This window comes from Cephus cinctus, unplaced genomic scaffold (assembly GCF_000341935.2).
Source record: "Cephus cinctus unplaced genomic scaffold, Ccin1 Ccin1_scaffold0508, whole genome shotgun sequence".
Classification (NCBI taxonomy): Eukaryota; Metazoa; Arthropoda; class Insecta; order Hymenoptera; family Cephidae; genus Cephus; species Cephus cinctus.
The window spans coordinates 222,909-236,741 of record NW_014333173.1 but is presented as its reverse complement, the minus strand read 5'-3'; the positions used below and the strand labels follow the sequence as shown (position 1 = coordinate 236,741).

The 13,833-nt window shown below is 35.6% G+C and overlaps 3 protein-coding genes and 2 long non-coding RNA genes across 13 annotated transcripts; 2 read left to right on the top strand and 3 right to left on the bottom strand.

Moving 5' to 3' along the window:
• Positions 1-214: 214 nt before the first annotated feature.
• On the bottom strand, positions 215-5,755 carry LOC107268280 (UPF0528 protein CG10038). Of its 6 annotated transcripts, XM_015740907.2 has the most exons (8): positions 5,527-5,749; positions 5,282-5,357; positions 5,075-5,190; positions 4,668-4,997; positions 4,480-4,599; positions 4,297-4,398; positions 577-661; positions 215-504 (listed from the first exon to the last, which is right to left on the bottom strand). In XM_015740907.2, the coding sequence occupies exons 1-8, from the start codon at positions 5,659-5,661 to the stop codon at positions 404-406; spliced, it is 1,065 nt and encodes a 354-aa protein (XP_015596393.1). In that variant the 5' UTR covers positions 5,662-5,749; the 3' UTR covers positions 215-403. The 6 variants fall into 6 exon arrangements, with proteins under 6 accessions (XP_015596393.1, XP_015596391.1, XP_015596392.1 ...); XM_015740905.2 differs by having other exon boundaries at positions 4,297-4,599; positions 5,527-5,755; XM_015740906.2 differs by having other exon boundaries at positions 4,297-4,599; positions 5,593-5,753.
• LOC112494430 lies at positions 5,110-7,131 on the top strand. Its single transcript, XR_003059831.1, has 3 exons — positions 5,110-5,246; positions 5,882-5,941; positions 6,995-7,131. It is a non-coding gene; the product is annotated as an uncharacterized LOC112494430 (long non-coding RNA).
• Positions 5,943-11,013, bottom strand: LOC107268281 (sorbitol dehydrogenase). 3 transcript variants are annotated; one of them, XM_025085571.1, is made up of 9 exons: positions 11,004-11,013; positions 8,451-8,606; positions 8,346-8,379; positions 7,776-7,936; positions 7,558-7,721; positions 7,057-7,241; positions 6,619-6,797; positions 6,405-6,526; positions 5,943-6,320 (listed from the first exon to the last, which is right to left on the bottom strand). In XM_025085571.1, the coding sequence occupies exons 2-9, from the start codon at positions 8,595-8,597 to the stop codon at positions 6,167-6,169; spliced, it is 1,146 nt and encodes a 381-aa protein (XP_024941339.1). In that variant the 5' UTR covers positions 8,598-8,606; positions 11,004-11,013; the 3' UTR covers positions 5,943-6,166. The 3 variants fall into 3 exon arrangements, with proteins under 3 accessions (XP_024941339.1, XP_024941338.1, XP_015596394.1); XM_025085570.1 differs by lacking the exon at positions 11,004-11,013 and adding an exon at positions 9,281-9,416; XM_015740908.2 differs by lacking the exons at positions 8,451-8,606; positions 11,004-11,013 and adding an exon at positions 9,281-9,437.
• On the top strand, positions 7,943-10,189 carry LOC107268282. 2 transcript variants are annotated; one of them, XR_003059830.1, is made up of 4 exons: positions 7,943-8,149; positions 8,521-8,618; positions 8,698-8,765; positions 9,366-10,189. It is a non-coding gene; the product is annotated as an uncharacterized LOC107268282 (long non-coding RNA). The 2 variants fall into 2 exon arrangements; XR_003059829.1 differs by lacking the exon at positions 7,943-8,149 and having other exon boundaries at positions 8,479-8,618.
• A 324-nt stretch (positions 11,014-11,337) lies between the features above and the next one.
• LOC107268279 (serine/threonine-protein kinase rio2) lies at positions 11,338-13,531 on the bottom strand. Its single transcript, XM_015740903.2, has 6 exons — positions 13,383-13,531; positions 13,183-13,290; positions 12,982-13,123; positions 12,532-12,910; positions 12,168-12,452; positions 11,338-12,086 (listed from the first exon to the last, which is right to left on the bottom strand). The coding sequence occupies exons 2-6, from the start codon at positions 13,246-13,248 to the stop codon at positions 11,426-11,428; spliced, it is 1,533 nt and encodes a 510-aa protein (XP_015596389.1). The 5' UTR covers positions 13,249-13,290; positions 13,383-13,531; the 3' UTR covers positions 11,338-11,425.
• Positions 13,532-13,833: the final 302 nt, after the last annotated feature.

Below are 13,833 nucleotides of genomic sequence, written 5' to 3'. Positions count from 1 at the left end.
CAACACAAGGGTCGCCAAGACCAAGAAACGGTCACGCATTCACGCTTTCCAACGATCGTATCTGCGAAGCATTAGACGTTAGCTGCTTATTTACTGGGTGGATGTTACTAACGTGATTATCGTAATCCAATTAGAAAGGTGCGGCGCTGTTCTGCAGTTTGTCGCCCGTGCAAAGGTGTCGGTATTGTCGAGAAGATTCATCGTGGAGAGAAAATTATTTCATTTGCTTTTTTATTCATTTTTTTACCAAAAATAAAATAAAACGCCATCAGCCACATTGAAAGAAAAAGTGTGCTTGTACAATATACACATAGCTTGTGCTACACTTAATTGAAACTTCATTACCATAATTTTGAAAAAGCACTGTAATTGTAATTATTATTGTTATTATTCATTTTTAATACTACAAATCAGTCCTGGCTGATACAGTCCTGTATCTGTCTTCCAGAAATTTAAACAGTGACTCGATACAAGCCCATGACGACATCTCGTGAGTGTTGTGCCCTGAAATATTAAATAAAATATAAAAATTGCTAAAATTTCAAAATCTTGGAAAAAAGTAAATTTCTGCTTTACCACTTGAAACTCGATCGACGTCTCCACTGAGCGACAATTCCGGCGTATCAAGAGGATTGTTCGATGCGACCCAGTTACGTGAAACCTGAAGAAAAAAAAATCATTCTTGAAATAGAAAAAAAATAAATTCCCCAAAAAAACAATTCGCGTTTTCCTATAACTAAAAAAAAAATTACAAAAATCAATTATACAAGTACGCGTCAAATATTACATGAACCACCTAAGGTCTAATTCACAATGGCAAAAAAGGCTTCTTGAAGCGATACCCAATTTCCAGCCACCTGCAACCGCAAGACCGCAAGCCGAAGACGTGACTTCCGTAAATCAATACCTATCGATACCGAGGAATATCAGCACAAACTTATATCCTTCCGGCGGATATACATATCTGCGACCTAATACGCGCACGTGCACGAAGAATTCAAAGAATTCAAACGACCGGATGAATTTTTGAGTAGCAAAAAAAATTTTTTGCAAAATCCCTCCAAAAAATAGTAAAACCAAAAATGCAAACCGATACAAAAAAAAAAGTGTATAGACTTTCAAAATCAAATTCCCCCTCCCCCCCCTGTCCAAAACTTCATCAACTATACATATAAATATATATTATCAAAAGATCAACTGTCCCAAGATCAGTTCATCCGAATTAGTCCGGCAATACCAATTGGACGCTGGTACCACTTGGCAAATCCGCAATGGACGGATCAACTGACATGTTCATGCTGACACGTTGGGTACACTGCATTGTGCAAACACGGAAATCGCACCAGTTTCTGTACATTATAACAGGTAGTACGTGTTCGGGTATGTGCGGTATGGGAGTACAAATATATCTATACATATATATACAAATATACGTAGCTAGATAGAGAGAGAGAGAGAGAGAGAGAGAGAGAGAGAGAGAGAGAGAGAGAGAGTGCACGTGTACTCAGGGTATAAATGCAGCTGCTTGAACAGTGAAATTTCTGATCGTTCTCGCTGCGGCTTTTACTGGCGTTCCGCCATTCCCGTGGGAAATGTTCCCCGATTATATTTACCCAAAGTACCAAAGTTTCATGCGCGGAATGCCTACGAGTTTCAGGAGTCTCGTCTGTTTGTCCAGGTACTTTAATTAATTACGCGACGCGTCTAATAATGCAATCATCGACTACCGGTGTCTATATACATATATACAATATACCAGTGATTTACTGTTGACCAGGGGACACACAGTGGTAATGCGATATACATATATCTATCTACAAACATATTGATATACATATACCAAGAAATCACCAGAGATTTCAAACTCTCTAAGATTATCCTGGATGAATATAATAATAATGATACGTATAATAATCTATATATATATACAGATGCCAATTCCGTTCGTTGGTAACGGTAGTAGCCAAGTACCACAGCAACCACATTGCGTCCTTGTATCAATTAATCATCATTCAGGTAACATGGCGCAATCACGAAGACTCTCATGGGAATTAAAGATAATACAATAAAAGAGTGTACGAGTAATCACGTTATTGCGCATGCGCATAAAGGATGGATTGATGAGTGAAAGAAAAGCGTTGCAAGATCTGATCTGCCTGAGAGTCGCTTCAAGGTAATATAAGTTTTTCATATTAGAAAATTATTTTTTAAATCAAATTACCTATAAGGTGGACGGGTTAGTGATGGATTCATTGGTGAGTTTTTTTTAATGAAATAAAATAAATAAAAAAATCCATCAACTATATCGCAGTATTCAGAGCCAAGGATCCCATTAGACCCCCCCATTCGGGTGGAACTAGGGGGTTATGGGTATTACTGTATTCTGTGTAGGCTCCTGGCGAAGCTTGTACCAGATAGCCACTTCTCTCTGCAGCTACTTAAAATATTTTTAAAATCAAATTACCTATAAGGTGGACGAGTTCGTGATGTATTCATTGGTGCATTTTTTTTAAATAAAATATAATAAAAAAATATAATAAAAAAAATTAATAAATAAAAACATCATCCCTCAACTATGTCTCAGTATTCAGAGCCAAGGATCCCATTAGACACTAGTGGCTCCCATAGCATTGGGGTAGAACTAGGAGATTATGGGTATTACTGTATTCTGTGTTGGCTCCTGACGAAACTTGTATCATGTAGCCACTTTTCTCTGCAGCTACTTAAAATTATTTTTAAAATCAAATTACATCTAAGGTGGACGGGTTAGTGATGGTCTCATTGGTGCGTTTTTTTTAAATAAAATATAAAAAATCATCCCTCAACTATGTCTCAGTATTCAGAGCCAAGGATCCCATTAGACACTAGTGGCTCCCATAGCATTGGGGTAGAACTAGAGGGTGATAGGTATTACTGTATTCTGTGTAGGCTCCTGGCGAAGCTTGTACCAGATAGCCACTTCTCTCTGCAGCTACTTCACTCGACTCTCCGAGTGAAGTGGAGGAAGAGAGAGAACACCGGCCATTGTCAGAGCACGACATTCATCCCCCGAGTGCAGCCCTTGTACCTATATTTCTGCGGTAACGTGACTCTACGGGGTGTCTTCTATTCTGATTTAGATAGTCCGTATATTGAACGGGTTAAAACGTAGTGCGGATTAATACAGGTTGAATATAAAATATACGTGATATTGTAAATGTATGTATTATTCAGAAAAAAATTCAATACTTTATTTTGGGGATGATAATAATTTTTTGAAATTTTCTGCCATATTCAGATTTCTTTTTTCATGGGTTGTGTCAACAAAAAAAATTGTCTTTGACGTCATGCAACTTTTACGTGTTAGTGTGATATATTAAAAAATATATATATGTGGGTATATATATGTATATAGATTCGTTTCTACGTACGTTAATTTCCCAAGGGAGAACAGACAACGTCTCCCTGAACAACCTGCAATCTGGATGACGTGAAACGAAGAGCCACTGACATTCGATAATTACCCACCCCTTGTTCGACCCCTCGTCAAACTCGATGCCCAGAAACTTATATATTGACACTGGTCCTACCGGGTGGACAAATATTAGCGAGTGCCACTCGGTAATGTAGTAGGCTAATGGAGGAAGAAGTCATGCGGTGCTATTGTCTTTTTGTGCAATGGGGATAGCAGATGTCAAAATATGAAATATATGTGGAGAGTATGATATTGCGGTAGCGAGAAAAATGTAAAAGATAACAGCCCTGACCAGGAGTGATAAGGATTATAGAAATAATATTGGTGTAAGTATATGAAGATTAGAAATATTGGTGAAAGACAGGTTAATGCCATCCGGTATAATTAGCTGATAAATTTAAAAAAAATTCAATTGAGTACCGAATCTCATGCTGAGATTGATATGGCGCATATACTGGGTGGCACTTTAGTATTGATTTTAGTGAACTTTCAAGAACCCACTTGGTAACGTATAAGGCTAATAGAAGAAGTCATGCGGTTTTATTGTCATGGAGACAATGATACCAGATGGGCGAATAATCTGTGTGCTTTTTTTTATATTTAACTTTTGTCTGACTTTTTTTTCAGCTCCTGGTACACGATTTGGTGGTCACGGTCTGGTGCAATGATTATCATTTAAGTACGATACTGCCGTCTTACGTTAAAGGTCTTGCGTTACGAATCGTGGCTATTATCAATGACATTTCAAAGATCTGAAGAGACACAGTGCGATGAATATACATGGTGATCATTTATTTTTCTTTTTGGATTTCATTCTCTTGCAATTTTTGTTAATATCTTACCTTTACAATGTGATCTGTTCCTTTAGCTGGTAACGAGTGCACGGAATCAGTCAGAGCCACGGCGAATATTCTTTTGGTAAATTCATTCACGTTTTTCATCGCCTGCAAAACAGTAACGATACGATTGCTATTGGTGTGGAGTATAAGATTTTTTGGGATAGAAGGAAAAAGTGAAAAATTTACGAATTTCATGACGCAGACTCCACCATAGCTATGAGCTACAATTGCTATGTGTTTGACTTTGGATGGCCGAACGTAATCGTTCCAAACTGTATCAAGATGTCGGCAAGGATCCTCACTTCCCTGAAAATAGTTGAGTGATAGTTTTAGTAATTTCAGGATATTTTATAGTAAGCATTGTAAAGACTTACAGGAATTTTTTTCGGCTTTCCTGCGACAATTCTTTGGTTGTCGTTAGTGTTCAAAACTAATACGCCATATCCAAGTTCGTGCGATTTTTTTATGTACGGTATCTGCGTGCCACTTTGCAAATTATCGTTTATTATTAAACGTCTTGCCCACTGTCCAGCCCTGACCACTCCGCTGCCATGAATAATTATTATTAACTTATCATTCTCCAGCGCTCCGTCACTACAGAAGACAAAAGATTTCAAAATCGTGTCGCTGCTTCCATCTTTTGGTACCGGCAATCTTTTCAAGCCTTCCTTTTCCAGCAATCCATAAACGTACTCGTTGAGTACCTACAGTCGATAAGTACGTTTAAATTTCACTCAGTCGATAATACGTCAAGTAAAGAAAATAACTTCTCATTATTTACCTCACCAAGTGCTTCGTATCTTTTTTGATTATATTGCAAATCTTCACTGACATTAAATTCAAAACCTTCTCGAGTAGTCAGTCCAGTGGATTGATCCAGTTTTCGAAGTTTACCATCTGAGCAAAGACATAGGGATTTGACACGAGTTAAATTGGCAGCTTTGAAATATAAGGTAATAATTTTGACAGTCTAAGGAAAAAAAAATACCTGCATCGAAGTCGTAACCAAATTCACGTAGGGTTTTTGGAAATTCTGTCACGGCCATTGCACTCTTAACGCCGAACTGTGAGAAACAAATAAAATGCTTTACGATTCACTTTCCAATTAATTGATTATCTATTTACACAATATCATAACCTACAATCGTAGGCACTCTTTAGATATTCATGTTAGAATTCGCAATTTAATTTATCACTCAGATTAACACACTTCACCTTTTACATATACTTAACTGTATATAAATAACTGTAATTAGGTTTATTCCAATGAAAATCGTATTTACTAAAGGACACATTTACCAGCCGAGAAATTGAACGTATTGACATCTGAACAGCTGCTGCCAACTTTCCATTAGTTTTGCGACTCATGACATTAATGTTCCATACGACTCCAGTTTAAAAATGTTTGACTGGCTGTAACGACGATTTACGTTTCCTCATATCACCGATTAAAATAACATAGGGAATTTCCAGATTTTCTATGATTTCATTATACAGTATTATTAAAGATATATATATATATATTATATCAGGAAATACTACCATTCCCACACAATTGTACCTACGTATATCAGACTTGCGTCACTAGTTTCAGATATTCATTTCCATCGTGCAAGGGAGTGGAAAAAAAAGGTAAAAAGATTGGAATGTAAGTAGCAGAATAAAATATTTAATTTAACTATAATTTTATAAAAATAGATACATCATCCGATCATTTAATGAGCTTACGTTGTGAACTGTATTTGATTACAAAGACAACGCACGGTGGGACATTTTTTCTTCAACATTTTTTGACAAGTTTTTATATAAAGCATCTGTGTACTTAATCTCGTGCTAAGTCACAGTATATGGAAGTCTTATTTTTTAAATTAAATTATTTACAATGAATCATAACTTTAATAGCGCCACCACGTCCGGTTTTGGCAGTTTCGAAAGCTTCACGTGTCTCTTCAATTTTGTAATTGTGCGTTATCAATGGCTTCACGTTCACTTTTCCAGTAGCTACGAGACTTAATGCATCGGCATAGCTAAAATTTTGTGAAAAATGTATACAATTATTATACTGTGACCTGAACAATTTTTTTATATCAGTAATATATGAGTTGACTTACTCATTCACGTAACGGAATACACCCCTGATATCAACTTCTCTTACAAGTGCATTGATAAGTGGTACTTGAATTTCAGGCGCACCCATTCCAACGAGAACAGCAATTCCGCCTGATTTTGTTCCCTACAAAAATATAACAAATTTCAGTAATCTCATGATCAGAAACAAAATTTACTTTTTCACGTTAATCTTCGTTCGATTTAAATTATACTGACAAGAATTGCCAAACGAATCGACGCCTGGGCGCCACTGGCGTCTATCGTCCTGTTAGGCGCCTCACCAAAGAGTTCATGAATTTTCTTAATGTTATCTTCCTCGGACATTCCTTTTTCTATCAAAAAAGTCGCATCCGCGCCTAATTCCTTCGCTACGTCCAATCTGCTTTGTAGTAAATCTGAAAAAGGATCACAAAATAAAGCAGCTATTATTTACAGACTCAATGAATAGAGAATGAAATAATTCCCAACGTTAATGAATATTCAAAAAGTAATCTGTAATTCTAACAAGTTCATTCATTGTTTTATCTTTCACAAAAACCATGACCCTTGAATTTTGATCCTGACTCCTAATCAGATTCTTTGTTTGTTTCAGATTTATGTCACATATTCAACTAATACTACAACTTGATAAACAATAACAGTTTCCGTCTTTACCGGTAATGACCACTTTACAAGCTCCCATAGCTTTAGCAACAAGTAACGATACGAGGCCAATAGGTCCAGCACCCAAAATCAAGACGTTTGATCCGATATCGATATGCGCCCGTTTGCAGGCATGAACGCCAACAGACAATGGCTCCAGTAAAGCACCCTCTTCGAGGCTAACGTTAGCAGGTAATCTAAAAATAGAAAAACACCAAATTAATTCACCATAACGAATCAGTACACGATTATATTATCAGTTACAAGTCAACAAACTTGTCAAGTAAAATTTCATTAATTTTAAATCACAAGTATTTGACCTTATCCGACCCAATAGATAACCCAGCAACTGTCTGTTAATTCCAACATAGATAATTTATAAAATAATCATGAGGTCGAAGGAAGTACAGATTACCCAATACCAATCAAAGAAAAAAAATCTTACTTTGACATACACCAAACAAAAAATGTATTAGCGTAATAAACTACGTCTATGCATTTTTGTTTTCTTACTTGAAACAAAAATCAGCAGCGTGTTTGTAATAACGTCTAAGGTTCCCATGAACTGGTGGAGTTGCACAGAAAATAATATCCGGGCACAAATTGTAGCTTCCTTCCTTGCAAAAATTACATACCCTACAAGGTACACCAGGTTCGATAGCGACACGGTCCCCAACCTATAAAAAAGGAAAATCAAAATCTCTTTTTTATACAAAATTTACAAAATTCACCTTCAAATTTTTAACGTTCTTTCCAAGTTTGCAGACAACTCCAGCTGCTTCGTGACCAATGATCATTGGCTTATCAACAATGAAGTCACCGATTCGACCATGGACAAGATAATGGACATCGGAACCGCAAATTCCCACGCAGGCCATTTCCAGCAGCACTTCTACAATAAAGAACGAATCCCATCATACCAATTATCATCATCGGATCTGCGTAACGTGATCAAATGATGCTACAGTGAATCAAGTGCAAATCAAATGACGATTTAAATGGAACCAAGTCGTTAAGTAGAACGCGAGTCACAAATTGCTAGGGTAACAAGCGTGGTCATTCTATTCCAGGATATATCCTTGAACTCACTTTATATATATAAAAGGTACTCTCTTAAGATATATATATCCTATCTAATGTGAAAATGATACTTCCTATAACGTAATTTCATGATGACGCACGTGACAGAATACAACTATACTGTCATTGAGCTAGTGTAGCTATTGCACCAAAGTATCAATTGTTCCTTATCGGTATTGTTATCACGTCATAGCATATATTTCCTCTCCTTGAAAACTCACCGTCCTCATTAGGTTCTTCGATTGGTGTGTTTTCCTGGAAACAAAATTTTGTTAGAACTTTCAAAGTTTTTCATACAAATTTAATTTATTATTTTCTGATATGACTTTTGTGCGAACTGGGTTAAAACGTTGCAAGTCTCTGTTAACTGGGTGGCTTTTATAATCGATAAAATAGGACTGCAGTGTCAGTGGTAACGTCAGAGGCTCAGGGTCGTGGCTGGAGGTGTGAATTGCCGTCATTGTCAGGGTCATTCGTTGCAGCTGATAAATCGAGTAAGTTTTTATCAGTTCATTTGGTAATTTTTTTTATCAACGTGGATCTGACGATTTTATTAGCATTTTTGCTTTACAGGGTTTATCATGGGATTCTCGTGGTCGATGGTTATCAGGGAAGTTATTTTGCGGTTGCTGCAAGATAAGGTAGTTTTGTACTTTTCTTTTATTTACATGATTTTACGCTCTTTAGATAATTGAGTCAGCGTACATTACGCAACTGAAAATCCAAGCAGTCATTGAAATGTGCACTGAGTATTAATAGGAGTAAACATAAGTGCTTCGAGGCGATAATTATTAATCACCATTAATTAACGTTTTGCGATATTCTAATGTTATAGAAACGTATCAGACGACTACACGAGCGGAATAAAGAAAATTATTAGTTTCTTTGGTTTTGATTTGAAAAAAAAAAATTCAATGAATTTGAAGTGAAAAAGTTAGAAACTCAAAAATATTATACTAATGGTTGAAATGATGTGCGTGAGATTCTGGTTGATGTTTACTTTGAAATGAAAAAAAATAAGTTATGTGACTTTTGAATAATTTATTTACGCATTCGACAAGCTTATCCTTTTTCTCTTAATGATTCACGTAACCAGGTTTTTTTTTGTGAATAACACTAGGGGTGATATGCATTTTTGAAATTTTTCAAAACTAACCAGACGTATGTCATTGATGCCATGAAGCACAGCTGTCAGATTTTCAACGGCCATCGTTTTTGAATTTTCTTCTTTGACCTTTCAGACTTGATTATTTTCCTCGATGCCGACGTCTTACGCAAGCTCGGGTTACAACTTTTCCGATTCACGATTGGCAAGCACTGATGAAATGAAGCAGCGACGCTGTTGCCGTCGGATATATAGGCGCGAGACCGACGCTATCACTATTTCCATAGTAGAGTTTATGACCGATGCCAAACGTAGCATTTACTTGTGAAACAGTCGTCTTAACCATATGAAAATACTACAGTCAGATATTCTAAACACAAGTTCGGTCACCGACCTCGTATACAATTTCTAAATCTGTCACCGTAAACCATTCACAGGTTTTAACTCATACAGTTGAATTATCCACAGATGAAAAACTAATTAAATAATCTTAGTGATAACAAGACATATATCCAGTAAAAGCATAATAAATAGTGGCTGATTATCATTATTTTCTCTATGCGTATTTTTTTCACTGAACTAAAATTGATGTAATCATTGAGGCAGAGAAAGTTTTTACATTGATGTTTTCAAGAGAATTTTGGTGCTTCACAAATTTCAGTTGATTATATTCGTTGTTTGTTATTACAAGACTTAAGTAATCATTAAATGTTTTCATCTCCTATCGTGAAGTAAAGAATTTTATTATTCGTTTTACAGCGATATTGACAGTTTCGTAATTATGTCATAATCCAATTATCTTATCAAATTCACTGTAGACCCTAGGCTTTTAGACAAAAATACGTACATGGCTAATGTTAATGTTAATGTTAAGCATTAAAGAATTTTTACAGCGAAAAATTAATAAAGCAAAAATTGGTTAAGGCATCCTGTATCAATACAGAAGTAAAAAAGACATAATATCCGTGGCAAATAATTTTGACGCAATCTGCCTTTCACGTTCAATAGAGCATCTTAAAATGTTATCTTGAATTTATAATCCCTTTATGAATTATATATCTATTTTTTTTAATTATCTTGTAGTGCTAAACACACGCAATTGTTCTTTTATGATGTATCAGATAATAGTACAGTACATATACCATTGTATTGGATCGACCAAAAAGTAGTTGCGTTTTTTCTTCTTAAGACATGTATGTCCATCTATTAGAAAAAACGTAATTACTTTCTAACCAACCCAATAAAAATATATTATCTTACAACAAGTTAGATATTTTGAAAACGTATATCGAATAGCACAGCTAGAAAAGAAAGAAATATATTCTCTGCATTTGTCGTTCAAATTAATATAACTCTAGTGCTTTGCCACTAGAGAAAAAAAAGATTTCAAATCCGTGTCGGTGTGACCATCTTTTGGCACCGGAAATCTTTTCAAGCCTTCATTTTCCAGCAATCTGTAAAAACGTTTTCGTTGAGTATCTACAGTCGATAAATACGTTGGAATTCAAATCAGTAATACATTAAGTAAAAATATAATGTATTATTTACCTCGCCACGTGCTTCATATTTTTTTTTATTTTATTACAAATCTTCACTGACATTAAATTCGAAACCCTCTTAAGACCAGTTGATCCAATTTTCCAACTTCACCATCTGAACAAAGACAGAGATTTTATAGTAACCGTGAAATACAAATTTTTTTATGGTTTAATGAAAAAAAAATACTTGCATCAAAGCCATAACATTGCAGGAAATTTAGTTTCTCAAAACTAACCAGACGTATGTCATTGATGCCATTGAAGCACAGCTGTCAGAGTTTCAAGAGTCATGGTTTTTTGAATTTTCTTTTTTGACCTTTTAGACTCGATAAATTTTCTCGGTGCCGACGTCTTACGCAAATTCAAGTTACGAATTTTCCGTCCCAATTGGTAAGCAGTGACGAAATGAAGCAACGACGCTGTGTCGTCAGATATATAGGCACTAGACCGATGCTATTATTATTTAATTCGGTCATTTTAATTTTAAAGTAAAAATAAATTAACAATAACGAATTATTAAATAATTTGGGTGAAAACCATGTTAGGATGAATTAAAAAGATAACAAATAATACACTCCGACAATTTAGGATTTATTATCCACAGTTGTACAGTTAGTATGTAATTCGTATGAAGTTAAGGTATGACTGTAATTATTTATTATTCCCAACCCCATATGCCACTGGATTGTCGAATGGTGTCTCGGTTTTCACGACGTGTCCGCGTCGTCGCGCTGGCTTCACCCTTCGCCAATATTTTCCTCGACTGACCCTTTTTTTCGCGTTTTTCCAGCGTCTGTCTCATTCGATGCTTTATTACTTCAGGCGCGATAGTCGCCGCTGTGGAAACACTTCTGACACTTAGTGAATCCTGAAATTCATCATCGGACGACTCATTATTTGAACCGTGAGTTGCCTGTGTGATATTCATTTCAGCAATGGCGTCTCTCTCTTCAGAGTCAAGAATACTTTTTTGCGTATCTATAAGCCGATCATCTTCTTTATAGTCAGATCTTAACGCAAGGTTCTCGTCAATTTTTAATTTTCCAAGATTTTCTATAGTGTCCTTAATTTTTTCCGTTGATTCCATCAAGCCTGTTTCCCGCATTTTGTTTGAGTCGCTTTCCACTATTTGTTCTACTTGATCTCGTAAATAATTTATTTCTTCCTCGGTCTTTTTGATATTTTCTTTATCTTTTTCTTCCTCATCATCTTCATCGACATCTTCACATTCCTCTATACCCATTTCTACTAATAAATCTTTTTCCATTTGTCTTGTGAGACCACTGGCTTTAATTTCAACGTCTATACAATCTTCACGTCTATAATATTATAATGTGTTTAGTCATGAAAAGATTTTCTATGAAAAGTGAAATAAAAATGCTTTTTTTTCTGTTACTTACGATATATCTTTAAATGATGGATATAACTCGCTTTCATATGCAAAGCGTCGTCTAAAGAAATCACGAATACAATTGACATCCCTCTCAAAATATACTTCAGCATTAATGTGTTCAGTTGATACCATTTGAGGAAAGTCAATAATGATTGGCTTACCCTCATTAGTTATCATGATATTAAACTCATTAAAATCTCCATGAATAACACCATGATTTCCAAGTCGTACAATTAAATCCATTAATTCATCGTACAAAGCTTCAATATCATTTACTTCATATACACCACATCTGAAAAAAAATACAGTAGCGTAAAACATTGTATTTTATTCATGCATTGTTGTACTAGTTTTATTTTGATTACGCTTACAGGGGTCCACCTTCAACCAGCTCCATAACAACACAATGTCTATTGAAATCAATTGGCTTTGGTACTGGGAATCCTCTGTCCCGAAGCGCCTTCATGTAAGCAAACTCTCTAGTAGCAGATATCCTAGATAGATACAACCATGAAACAGATTTTCTGTGCTGATGATAATCTCTTTTGCCTTTAATATTTCGAAAGCAGATACGGCCTAGTCTGTGTAGTTTTAAACAGATAGGATTTCCTTTCTCATCTCCAACAATGTAAATATTTGATTCTTTGCCAACACCAATTTGGTTACCAAAAGAAGATAATACTCCACGAGAAGCTAGGACTTTTAAGGCCAAATAGTCATATCCAGAATTTGTAAGTCTATAACCATTGTCTGAAAAAGTAGAGTCAATTTTATTTTATGAATAATAATTAGCTCTGTGCTTGTTACAATAGTTTACGTACAGTGTTTTCCTCGTTCATAACTGACTAAGTTGTGTTTGCAAAGCTGTTTCAATAATTTGTGAACACCACCATGACGTAAGTTTGCAATTTGTGCAGCCAATGATCTTGGTACTAGCTCATGGTTTTTCATGCCCATTTCAATCTGTAATAAAGAATAGTATATTAATTCTGTTACAAGAATAATCACTCAAAAATACTTACTGCTGTCAAAACACGAAAATCTTCCTTAGTTAAGTAACGTAACATTGTCACGTTTAATTTACCCATGATTATTATGAATTATGCTATTAATTTTGTTTACAACTTATTCTATAAAAAAAATATAAGAATTAGCAAGCAATCAGATCAACTAATATATTACAAATTTGACTGTAATATTTGCCACATGGAATCAACCATGCCTTGTATACTTCTTGTTCCTTTTTGGTTTTATGTGGTTTTATGCCCTTGTAGAAGGCATATATGGTAGAGGGCCAAGTGCCAGCCATGCCTCAAAGATAAAAAGGAAGGTGCACAACGCTACGGTCTTAGGCGATACCAAAATCTTAGCGCTAAATCGTAGCGGCGAGTCTGGAAGTAGGATTATGTGATCACCGCCTCCGTCGACAATGCGAATCCCTTCGTAGAACACGAACGCGTAGCTTGGCGGGCAGAGGTTCCCCGCTTCCCACAGCTGGTTCACAAAGCGACCATTAGAAGGAGACCGGATACTATTAGAGCTTCTCAAGAACTATTGAAAAAGCCTATTATTGAAACATTTTTAAGAAATTTTTAAGAAAGTGCGGTGCCAACTTGACACCCTTGTAGCACCTCAATTTTTGAGAAATGTTTCATCAATAAGTTTTTTCAATA

What these genes read in the sequence shown, in the direction of transcription:
- LOC107268280 (XM_015740905.2), bottom strand. Translation starts at nt 5,661, where the DNA reads ATGAGTCGCAAAACTAATGGAAAGTTGGCAGCAGCTGTTCAGATGTCA. An exon ending in GATACGAAGCACTTGGTGAG is followed by an intron (nt 4,998 to 5,074) that starts GTAAATAATGAG and finishes TATCGACTGTAG; the next exon opens with GTACTCAACGAGTACGTTTA. An exon ending in GAACAGATCACATTGTAAAG is followed by an intron (nt 662 to 4,296) that starts GTAAGATATTAA and finishes TTTTTTCTTCAG; the next exon opens with GTTTCACGTAACTGGGTCGC.
- LOC107268281 (XM_025085570.1), bottom strand. Translation starts at nt 9,334, where the DNA reads ATGGCCGTTGAAAATCTGACAGCTGTGCTTCATGGCATCAATGACATA. An exon ending in AGAACGTTAAAAATTTGAAG is followed by an intron (nt 7,722 to 7,775) that starts GTGAATTTTGTA and finishes CCTTTTTTATAG; the next exon opens with GTTGGGGACCGTGTCGCTAT. An exon ending in GTATTCCGTTACGTGAATGA is followed by an intron (nt 6,321 to 6,404) that starts GTAAGTCAACTC and finishes ACAAAATTTTAG; the next exon opens with CTATGCCGATGCATTAAGTC.
- LOC107268279 (XM_015740903.2), bottom strand. Translation starts at nt 13,248, where the DNA reads ATGGGTAAATTAAACGTGACAATGTTACGTTACTTAACTAAGGAAGAT. An exon ending in ATTTTCGTGTTTTGACAGCA is followed by an intron (nt 13,124 to 13,182) that starts GTAAGTATTTTT and finishes TCTTTATTACAG; the next exon opens with ATTGAAATGGGCATGAAAAA. An exon ending in CCATCATTTAAAGATATATC is followed by an intron (nt 12,087 to 12,167) that starts GTAAGTAACAGA and finishes ATAATATTATAG; the next exon opens with ACGTGAAGATTGTATAGACG.